Raw genomic sequence first — 12,250 nt, 5'->3', positions numbered from 1 at the left:
ATCTCTTTCTGTACTGAGGGGTTTCGGTGAGCAGGCTCCTCAGATCCCCACACGCAGAGAGGTCAATAATCAGCGAGTACATATTTAAAGTAATTCGCAGAAGAATTAGAGGAGGATTGAAGGGCATTATTTTACATTCAAACGACAATGGGGATCCAAAGCTCACTGCCTGAAAAAGTGATTGAGGCAGAAATCCTCATCATATTTCAAGAAAACACTTGTATATACACTTGAAGTGCCAAAACCTAGAGGACTATGGCCAAAAGCTACAAGGTGAGTTTAGCCTGGATAGATTTATTTTCAGCCAGTACCAATACGATGACTGAATGTGCTGTAAATTTTCTACATTTCTGGTTTTGTTGGTAATTATGGTATATTCACATCTTAATTGGATTGGTACCTTGTAAGACGCACAAAGTATCGATTATTTTCTGCATAATTAATATGGAGCCCATAGAAAACAGTTCTGGGCATTAAAAACATATCAATATTGCACCTTAGCAAGAAGGAACAGAATGAGTTTGCTTTCTGTTGAAGACAGGCAAACAAGTAGGATATTAATGCAAGGCGCTGTCAACTGCCATCAATGGGCTGTTAAACTTCCACGAGTCTAATCCTGAAATAGAAGCTGACACTTACTGTCACCATAGCAACGAAGTGGTCCAAGTCTGTAGGCAGCTTCTGAGTTAGTTCTGTCTGTGTCTCCAATAATAATCTGTGTTACAGGTAAATGATCTTTGTATGAAAGATGTCCTGTGTCATTAGTCCTGCCAATAAGTAGAATGTTATAAATATACTTAAAATAAATATGCTTCAGGATCAATAAATCGGTCACAAAGATAGGGTCAATTTTCCAGTGACGGCCTGGGTGCAAAATAGTGGAACAGGCCAGTTACCTGTTATACAAACAATCTGATTTTCATTGTCTTGCATGGAAATTAAATTCACCTAGTTTCCATAACAGGAAACATTACTTGGGACTGTAAGTCAAACATATATCCACCCCCTTGTGTTTGCTGTAACCTAGAATGCAGCTGGTATATATAAAACAACATAAATACAGGTAGCATAAGTAGAATAACATACTTGAAAATGTAATTATGCCACAAATTCTCAGCATAAATTACACACATTGGTGATCTGAGCGTATATGAATTGGTCCAGTGCATTGTGCAATTAAGAATACATCATCGAGAACCTGATCTTAAAAATAAGAAATTTCTTATTCATTTACGCAACTGAAATCATGTGCTCTTTTCAATCTTATATTTTAAATGAGATAGCTCGTAATGTCAGAATGTATAAAACAGATACAAAAACACCCTTGAATAAAAAGGTGTGAGTCCAGAAGGGATTGAGAGTTGCTTAAATGCTTATAAAAACTGAACTATTGCAGAATTGAAATTATATTTTGTTCACCAAAGCATTCCATTTGGACTTCATTCCTATGGGCAGCACGGTAGGACAATGGTTAGCACAGGGGCCTCACAGCTCCAGGGTTGCAGGTTCGATTCGCAGCTTGGGTCGCTGTCTGTGCGCCGTTTGCACGTTCTCCCCGTGTGTGCGTGAGTTTCCTCCGGGTGCTCAGGCTTCCTCCCACAGTCCAAAGATGTGCAGGTTAAGTGGATTGGCCATGCTAAATTGCCCTTAGCGTCCAAAAAGTTTAGGTGGAGTTACTGGGTTACAGGGATAGGGTGGAGGCATGGGCATAAGTAGAGTGCTCTTTCCAACAGCCAGTGCAGACTTGATGGGCCGAATGGCCTCCTTCTGCACTGTGAATTTTATGATTCTATGGCCTTAATTCACTCACTTTACAAATTTGTGTTGCCTTATCTGTTAATTAATAGCCCAGACTTCATGGTCATTGGTGAAGCAATGACTGATCTGAAAAAAAATGCCCAAAGATTAAGAAATCTCTGTCCCCTTTCCTCATGTTAGTTTGAATCTGGTGCAAAGTCAAGATCTCCTAGAATCCAGAAACAGTCATGGCAGCAAGCAGGTAGGCTGAAAACCACATTGAGTAATTCTCAAAGAGCGTAAGCAGGAAGTAAAATCCACTGATTATCCTTCACCTTTGAGTGAACTCTTCAGAAAGTGAAATAGGTGATTGAGTCATAGACGTGGAGTTGAGATAAATGTTGAAATACCATACACAAACTTTAAAAATAAAAACATTTAAAATATGTGGAATTTTGTTTTCATAATGGAGAAAGTTGATATTATACAAATGTAAAATCAGTTTTTTTTCAGAGCCAATGACAGTAATTATGAACCTAGAATACTACAGTATTCAATACCTAATTACACATCATTCAACAAATATACCTTGAGGCTTTTCACAGTGAAACTACAGCATAAAAAGGCAAGTTCTTTCAGTTCACTGATTTTGAATTCATTACAGATTTGGGGAACTTTAACGGTGCACCCTCTGGAGAAGCATAGATTCACTGATGTATTTCTGCGTTTAACTGGACACGTGCAGACTCAAGGGATATAACTTTATTGCCCTGTCATGGTGGGAGTGGGGGCCATAAAATGTAGCGAGCCATTCAAAACTCTGCTAACTTCGGCAGGAATGGCAAATCCCGCTAAGCAACACCCCCATACCTCTGCTGGCCTCTTTATTCTTCATGCCAAAGCCCTCTCTAAGCATAATAGAAACACAATTGGACGTTAACCAACAACAACAGATACCTTTGTCCACCATGAATCTGACTATGCGCTTTACCTTTCCAGGTACAAAAACATTAAAATAAACCCACTTAAAATTACACCTTATTTCTAATTTTTACCAATGTAAATAAAGTTACCTTTGTTTTCCTAACACTACCATTAAATCTAATCTATTAACTTGAATCAACAAAACCATCTAATTTGGTTAATTTTCCTGGGTGCATTGATAAATGGTATGCACTCAATGTTAACTTGGCTTTACTATGTTATTTGAGTTGCTTTGAGCTTTCGGCATACAAACCAAGCTCTTCCTATCACTTAATAACTAAAGGATACAGCTTTAAGATAATTGGCAAAATATGCAATGAGGCTTTCTTTTGGTCTCTTGTCTCTATCTGGTCGGATTGAGTTTCATTCTCATTCCAGTGCTAATTAAGGTTCTGTCAACAACTTCATTGTCATTGTTTAGGTTTAAAAATTGCCATGACAGAAAATTGCGATGAATCTATCTGTCAATTGAGAAATGAAAATCTGTTTAAAGTGTGGGGAGGGAAGCGTGATAGACAGGAAGTATGAAATGATTTCCCAATGGCATTACTCCTGATGAGCCAGAGGGGACTTCATATTACTCATTGGTGCTGCATAATTTATCATCGGGGTTACTTATTGAATAAGTCAATTTGTTTTTTTGCTGCAGGCTATTGTTAGACTGCTCGGGGTATTTTCAGCCAAATTACCTTGATTTAAAGAGGGCAACCATAACCCAGTTGACATCTTCTGAGTCACAAGTTTATAGGCACAAGGACCAGTCCAGAAACGTGTTCTGTCTTTCAGGAAAGATGTTGAACTAAGGGCCAGTCTCCCCTCTCGGGTGGATTAAAAGATCCTGGGTGGGACTTTCCGCACCCTCAGCCCTACATGGCAGCAGAGATGATCACCATTAGCCACCAGCAGGACGTTCAGGACTTTCCAGACCAGTTGGAGTCTACGCCGTCTATCATTGCCTGCTTCCCCCCGTTACCCCCCCCGCTATTGGGGAACCCAGTGCAGGGGTTGCCTTTGGACGGGGGGGGGGGGGGGGGGGGATCAGAAGATCTCGCGAACAGGAAGTCCGGAACATCCCGCTGCACATTTCACTTTTTCAACGGAATGCAGCAGAGTCCTCACCAAAACTTACACCCCAACAAATACCACATTCAAAACCATTATTTGTGGGACTACACTGTGTGCAAAATGTGTACATTCCGCCAGTGACTACACTCCGATACCGGATCATTAGTTTCACTGCGCTTTTCCAGGAGACACGGTGGCGCAGTGGTTAGCACTGCTGCCTCACGCCGCTGAGGTTCCAGGTTCGATCCCAGCCCCAGGTCACTGTCCGTGTGGAGTTTGCACATTCTCCCCGTGTTTGTGTATGTTTCACCCCCACAACCCAAAGATGTGCAGAGTAGGTGGATTGGCCATGCGAAATTGCCCCTTGATGGGAAATTTAAAAATTGTGTACTTTAAATATAAAACGCACTTTGATACAGGCTGGGATTCTCCCCTATCCAGCGGGGCGGGGGGGTCCCGGCGTGATGGAGTGGCGTGAACCACTCCGACGTCAGGCCGCCCCAAAGGTGCGGAAGTCTTTGGCGCCACGCCAGCCGGGGCCGAAGGGACTTCGTTTGCTGGCGGAAGTCCGCACATGCGCCTGAGCGTCAGTGGCTGCTGACGTCATCCCCACGCATGCGCAGGGGAGGGGGTCACATCCGCCTCCGTCATGGTGAAGATCATGGCGAAGGTGGAAGGAAAAGAGTGCCCCCACGGCACAGGCCCACCCGCTGATTGGTGGGCCCCGATCACGGGCCAGGCCACCGTGGGGGCACCCCCCGGGGCCAGATTGCCCCGCGCCCCCCCCCCAGGACACCAGAGCCCGCCCACACCGCCTGCTCCCGCCGGTAAGGTAGGTGGTTTGATCCACATCGGCGGGAGAGACTTGACAGCAACGGGGCTTCAGCCCATCGCGGGCTGGAGAATCGCCGGGGGGGGGGGGGGGGGGGGGGGGGGGCACGGCGACCGGCGCGGCACGATTCCCGCCCCCGCCGAATCTCTGGTGCCGGAAAATTTGGGACAAGGCGGGGGGTCAGAGAATCCCGCCCCCATTCTGAGATCATCAAAGATGCAATATAAATGCAAGGTTTTCTTTTCTGATAGTATTTGTTGAATTAGATCAGATGTGTGCTTCATTGCAAGGAATATGGGTTATAAAGTTAAAAACAGTAATAAAATAAGAGCTAAGAGTGAGGAATGTTAAATGGAAATTGAAAATAGACAACAATTAAAATATAACTTAAAATTTGAGGCTCACATAGAATAGAGGATTTTGAATAAAATGGATGAATTAATGGCCGGGGCATTTCAGCGCCATCACAGCGGCAGCAGAGAGTAAACCAAACAAAACTTGGCAGGACGGAATATCCTGGGTGGACTGGACTGGGATATTCCGCACAGTGTGAAATGCATGAAATCATGTTTATACTGCTAGGATCGCCATCGAGACTGACAACGATTTAACTAGAAATCAAACTTCCAGTTCTTAGCATAAAGTATGACACAATGGGACTTTACATTTGAAAATAACTTTTCCCGTATCAGTGACTAAAGACGAAATGCTATTCATTAAGCGTTTCAATTTTCATAGGCAGCTTGTGCTTTAAAATATCCAGCAGTCTGTACTTTTAATGACAAGCGACAAGCATTTCATTACTTTCCTGGGGCACTTAGTAGACATTGGAATTTCTAGACCAAACCAAAGTGCTTCACTGCACCCAAGGGTTTACTTCTGTACTTTTCCTTTCCCAATACTGTCTTCCACCATGGGAGATTTCCCTGGCGATTCGTCCTTTTGCTTTCGCAGGACGAATCCTCCAACCTGACTTTTAATTCCTCACAAATTTGGTTTGCAAGTTGAATGCAAATGTCGTCCCCCCCATCGCCCCGGCCCTCATTCTGCATGCTGAATGGTAGAGTCAGTATTTTCCCTGCTTGAGCTGCCGGCCTGGCCAACATCTTTTTTATTTCTCTCGAAATCCCAAACTGCGCAAGAGTAACCAGCTTCCCCGGACAGGCGCCTGGAATATGGCGACTACGTGACAGTCTATGACAATCTATATCTCGTGACAATAAGCGATTTTCATTTTCATTTCATTTCCACCAGAAATGTCTCCGGCGTTTGTAAGGGCCTCAAAATGGATTCCTCTGCCCTCCCCTTCGTGGCAATCTGCATTGGATTTGGGTTCATCGCCACGCGTACCGAGGTACAATGAAGAGTGTTGTTCTGCGTACAGTCCAGACAGATCGTTCCATACATGAAAAAACATAGGACATACGATAAATACACAATGTAAATACATAGACACAGGCATAGGGTGAGCATATATCCCCCATAACAGGGAAATTCCCCACAGCAGAGAACCAGCCCCAAAGAGGAGAATGACCCCAATGGCAAGGAGCCCTCCCCCCACTAATCAGTCACCCCTGCCTGTAAACTAAAGAGCAGTCCAGGCAGAATCAGTGATGGGTGGGGGGGGGGGGGGGGGGGGGGGGGGGGGGGTGGCGGCTGACCCATGGTGGGGGGAAGATGCCTACTTGCCCATGGAGGGGGGCAGAATTTGCATTGCAGAGAGAAAGGGGTCAGCTGCCAGACTGTGCCATCGGGTCGCCTACTCAAAATGGTTGCCCGATAGTGTGATTCGTGACTGGATCCCTTATAATCCCTACCATGCATAGATTAGATTTGATTTGATTTATTGTCACATGTACCAAAGTACAGTGAAAAGTATTTTTCTGCGGCCCAGGGAACGTACATAGTACAAAAGAATAATCAACAGAGAACATTGACAAATGCCACATCGACAAACAGTTATTGGTTACAGTGCAGAACAAGGGGGCAAACACAGGGGTCAATAAATGAGCAAGAACACCATAGGGCATCTTACAGGGAACAGATCAGTCCAAGGGGAAGTTGTTGAGGAGTCTTGTAGCTGTGGGGAAGAAGCTGTTCCTATATCTGGATGTGCGGGTCTTCAGACTTCTATATCTTCTGCCTGATGGAAGGGTCTGGAAGAAGGCAATGCCTGGATGGGAGGGGTCTCTGAAAGTGCTGCCTTCCTGAGGCAGCGGGAGGTGTAGACAGAATCAATGTGGGGGTGGCAAGCTTGTGTGATGCGTTGGGCTGAGTTCACCATACTCTGCAGTTTCTTGCGATCTTGGACCGAGCAGTTGCCATACCAGGCTGTGATGCAGCTGAATAGGATGTTCTCTATGGCACATCTGTAGAAATTTGTGAGAGTCGATGCAGACATGCCAAATTTCTTTAGCTTCTGTAGGAAGTAAAGACGTTGTTGGGCTTTCTTGACTGTTGCATCAACGTGAGTGGACGGGGACAGGCTGTTGATGATCGTGACCCCCAGGAACATAAAGCTGTCGACCATCTCCACTTCGGAGCCATTGATGCAGACGGGAGTGTGTTTTGTGCTAGGCTTCCTGAAGTCGATGATCAGTTCCTTGGTCTTTGCAACATGTTTTAGGTACACCATGCAACCAAGTGATTTATCTCCCTCCTATTGTCTGATTCATCATTATTTGAGATTCGGCCCACCACAGTCATATCATCCGCAAACGTATAGACTGAGTTGGAGTTAAATCTTGCCACACAGTCATGTGTGTATCAGGAGTACAGTAGAGGACTGCGCACACATCCATGCAGTGCTCCGGTGTTGAGGACTATTCCGGAGGAGGTGCTGTTGCCTATACTGACAGATTGCGGTCTGATGGTGAGGAAGTCGAGGATCCAGCTGCACAGGGAGGGGTCAAGTCCAAGATTGCGGAGTTTGGTTATTAGTCTTGTTGGGATAATGGTATTGAAGGCGGAGCTATAGTCGATGAATAGCAGTAGTGTCCTTGTTGTCGAGGTGTTCGAGTGTTGATTGCAGAGCTAGGGAGATAGCATCTGCTGTGGACCGGTTGCGGTGATTGGCAAACTGCAGTGGATCGAGACCGTCTGGGAGGCTGGCAGTGATCCGTCTCATGACTAGCCGCTCAAAGCGTTTCATTATAACAGACGTTAGGGCCACGGGCGGTAGTCGTTGAGGCAGGCTACCTTGTTCTTCTTTGGTACTGGTATTATGGTGGTCTTCTTGAAGGTCATGGGGACCTCAGAGCGGAAGAGTGAGGTGGTGAAGATATCTGTGAATACATTCGCCAGCTGGTCTGCGCAGGCCATAGACATTGTGGGTTAGTGTCGTTGGCCTGGGACTCTAGTTTGTTGCGGTATTGTCTTTTTGCATCCCTGATGGCTTTCCGTACGTCGTACCTGGATTTCTTATATAGGTCAGGATCGTCAGGCTTGAACGCCTCCGTCCGGTACTTCAGCAGGGAGTGAACCTTTTGGTTGAGCCAGAATTTCCGATTGGGGAATACCCATATTGTCTTCTCTGGTACACAGTCCTTGACAGACTTACTGATTAAGTCTGTGATGGTGGTTGCGTACTCGTCCAGGTTAGTTGCTGCGGCCTTGAATATGGACCAATCCACAGACTCCAAGCAGTCGCGAAGGATGTCCTCAGATTCCTTGGACCAGCACTGTACAGATTTCTTGACTGGTCGGATTTGAAAAAGTGTGGTCAGGGAATGGAGCGGTAGGCACCATTGATGCTCGTGTAGCATTGGTCCAGGATGTTTGCACCTCTGGTGGAGCAGAAGATAGGTTGATGGAGTTTGGTTAGGATCTTCCTGAGGTTGGCCTGGTTGAAGTCTCCAGCCACGATTGTTAGGGCTTCGGGGAGATTTGTTTATTGGTTGTTGATGGTGGAATGTAGTTCGTCAAGTGCTTTCTTCACTTCCGCCTGTAGACTGCTGTGATGAGTACAGAGGTAAATTCACGTGGAAGGTAGAAGGGGCGACACTTCATGGCTGGGGAGAATGAATCCCTACTGGGCATTGCTCCCAGGGCCAGCGCAAGCCAGAAGCGAATCAGCTCCAATGGGAGAACATAGCCTCCCAAACGGAGAATCCAGCCCACGAGGATCTATCCTAACCATGGAGGTTTACTGTCAGACAGATTCTAGCCTAGGGCATATGACTCTTTTTATTGAACCAACACTTAAAGATACAGTCCCAAGCTTAATAGTCATACAAGCCGGCACTTAAAAATACAGTCCCAAGCTTAATAGTTATGCAAGCCAGAAGATATAGTCCTAAAACATAATGGATGAAATTCTGCCATCTGGGATTAAGACCCATGCTGGGGGCGAGGATGGGGAGTGTTTCCCACCTTGGAGGCCAATGTGATACCACGTCATATCTTCATCTCCTAGCATAATTCATTATACATCCAGCAATTCTGCGCAGTAGGCTGGGCTTGATGGCACTCGTCCCACCTTCATACTCCCTCCACCTGTTGTGCGAGTATCAGGCATTGGGAACTAAATTAAATGACAGGTTCTCAAGGGATATAATCTCAGGATTACTATCCGAGCCATGTGCAATTTGGCATAGGGATGAGAAAATTAGGGAGTAAGCTCACGGCTAAAGGAGTGGTGCGGGAAAGAGGGGTTACTTTTCATGGGGCATTGGCATCAGTGTTGGGTCTGTAACTTCTGGACGGTCTCCATCTGAACCGATCTGGGACCAGTGTTCTCGCGGAAAGGGTAAATGGGGTGGTCGCAAGGACTTCAAACTAACAAGTGGGCGCGCGGGGTGGGGGAGTGGGGGGGGAGGGAGGTATTGGTGAGACTACGGAAAGAGTAATGGTTAATGAGAAGCAAAGCAGCAGGTTAGCATGTGGGGAGGAGGAGGATTCAACTGCAGGGAAAATTCTGAAAAAAGTTAACGGGAAGAAGAACTCAGGAGATGTTATTCGTCGAGGTATTACCATACGGAAAAAAGGTGAAATAACTAGCATGAACAGTGTCGGAGGACTCGCGCTAAGTTTGGATCCCCTGCCAAAATACCCCCTCCCCCCAGCGGAACCACCCCCCCTGACCCACCTGCCATTGATCCTGCCGGAGGGGGTACGGAAGAATTCCGCCAATAATCCTATAAATCTCAGACTTGCAACAATATACATAATTGATCTCCGATAGCATTCACAGTAAAAGTGAAGTAAATTCCTTAAGGTTTCGAGGGTAAGCATTGATATTAAGTGCTGTGGAGATCGTACATCATGAAATTTGAAACAATGTTGAACTAATATAAATAATTAAATATTAAAATTGTTAAACACAACAAAATCAAAACAGATCAACGATCAGTTAACATAAAAAATGCCTATCAGATTTAATCAGTAAATTATCAACCATTTATCTGAAAGAACTGACGTATAAAGTCAGCACTTCCTTCATTGAATATTTAAAACCATTATTCAACCAACTTTTCTCAAATATTAATCAAATATAATTTAATAAAATATGATAGTTTTATTGTCATATTAAATTCACTGAAAACTTAAAACAAGCACTCAGCAAATTTTGTTAAAATATTAACTTCTAAAATCATCTTGTAAGTCACTTAATTTAGTTCAATACATAATTCATCTATGTTACAGAGTAAAATATTAATATGAACAGCCTTCAGTTCACTCGGCTAAATCACTGGCTTTTAAAGCAGACCAAGGCAGGCCAGCAGCACGGTTCGATTCCTGTATCAGCCTGCCCGGACAGGTGCTGGAATGTGGTGACTAGGGGCTTTTCACAGTAACTTCATTGAAGCCTACTCGTGACAATAAGCGATTTGATTTCATTTCTAATCATTTGAAAAATTAAGTGGAAAATCGACAACCTTTGGAATATCTTTGAATTTGGCTCATCATAGATTATTTAAATTGCAAAACTTTTCAGTGTCACACCTCTCAGAAATCCTTATTGTTGAACAATTGTTTAAAAATTCTCCTGAAAATGCCACTGTCAGAGGGATGGGTGGGGCAATGGCGGCCCTCGGTGGGAATTGTGAAGCTTAACAGATTCAATCCCATAATAGAACGAGGCTGATCCTCAAATGCTGCAACTTTGTTTTATTGTGGGGCGGATCTTTCTCTTCATCTCCAGTGTTGAAGTGCAGGCTGTCCCCTGAACGTGCAGACAAACCCACGGCACATTTCCAGCCCCAAATGTTTTCACTTTGGCAACGCTTGAGAGTATCTTACTTCATCATTGGTGAGGTTTGAAGGGGGAGCCCGACCGGGAGGCACCTGGTGATCTGAAGGTGAACGAAAGACTCAGCTTTGACATTTCAACATGTCTGAGCTCCACAGGAGATGTTCACTTGGAAAATGACGTTTGCCATGCGGCAGGGCAGTAAAGGGTGTTACAATGGTCCTCAGCTTCCCTCTGGAAATTGCACAGAAATCCTATCCCTGCTTCCTATCCAACAATTTGTGCCAGCACCTCACGGATGTGAACATTTTGCAAAGGCAAGATTATCTATGATCTGTTAAAAATCTTACTTTATTATGCACTCACTATCCACCAACGTTTTGTTGACCACCATCAGCTTTTCTCACCAAAAAACCTTTCCACTCTCTCACCCCCCTTATCTGAGCTCTTGCTCCCTACCCCATGAGTAATCAATTACGTAGAATTATATCAATGTACATTGAAATTAGTACACAGAAACAGGCCATTCAGCCCATCTATTCCCCCTGGTTATATAAGTATATAGTTTCCTCTTAAAATCATCAATGCTATTCATCTAAGTTGCTCGATTAATAATGTATTGAAAGTATCACATGACTGTCCGCGCTTTGTGAGGGAATCTGTATTGTTGGGTATGGAGATTTTCCGGGAAGAAACCGAGGACTGCAATTCCCAAGGTTCCCAGGACTCAGGCACAATGGCAGAGACACGCAGAGGAACAGGCTTCATGTTTGATGGAACCATCAATTCACCAGACACGTGTTTCCGATATGAATCTAGAAGAAAAGAAAAAGAAAATCGCTTATTGTCACGAGTAGGCTTCAAATGAAGTTACTGTGAAAAGCCCCTAGTCGCCACGTTCCGGTGCCTGTTCGGGGAGGCTGTTACAGGAATCGAACCGTGCTGCTGGCTTGCCTTGGTTTTCTTTCAAAGCCAGCGATTAGCCCTGTGAGCTAAACAGCCCCTGGCTTTAATCGACTTACTTCAGAGCCAACCTATTACCCGTTGATGAACTCGTAGTGAACCCAGGCTGACTCTGGACAAGGGTATTTATACAGCTGCACTAGGGGAGGAGTCATGGGTGGAGCCAAGGGTGGAGCCCAGTACAAGTTCCTGAGTGCTCCCAGCGCTACTCCCCCTAGTGGTAGGACGGCGCTACTGCGCTTACAACGACAGTGTGAATTAACATATATACATCTATATATTACATTCACCACAATGTTCTGTTCAAGTTTTTTTCTCTGACAGCTGCTCAGGGATGGCTTGAAGCATTTTTAATTTTGCTGCCGATTTCAAGCCTTCAGTTTGCTTCCAGCAGCAGTTGGAGAGAATCGGCGTCGAGGACTTGCCTCACAATGACAGACTTCTGGACGGATTGTGTGTGTGAATGAACCGAGGTGTGA

The 12,250-nt window shown here is 45.0% G+C and overlaps 1 protein-coding gene across 2 annotated transcripts in view; it reads right to left on the bottom strand.

Annotated features, from left to right (window-relative positions):
* Positions 1-12,250, bottom strand: part of LOC119962139 (contactin-associated protein-like 5) — a 1,052,391-nt gene that overhangs the window by 327,018 nt on the left and 713,123 nt on the right. For both annotated transcript variants that reach the window (XM_038790062.1, XM_038790063.1), the window contains exon 15: positions 640-767. In XM_038790062.1, coding sequence (XP_038645990.1) covers positions 640-767 — 128 coding nt within the window. The remainder of the gene's footprint in view (positions 1-639; positions 768-12,250) is intronic.

The sequence above is a fragment of the Scyliorhinus canicula genome, chromosome 2, assembly GCF_902713615.1.
Source record: "Scyliorhinus canicula chromosome 2, sScyCan1.1, whole genome shotgun sequence".
NCBI lineage: Eukaryota > Metazoa > Chordata > Chondrichthyes > Carcharhiniformes > Scyliorhinidae > Scyliorhinus > Scyliorhinus canicula.
The sequence above is the reverse complement of the archived record's forward strand: the minus strand, read 5'-3'. Positions and strand labels throughout refer to the sequence as shown.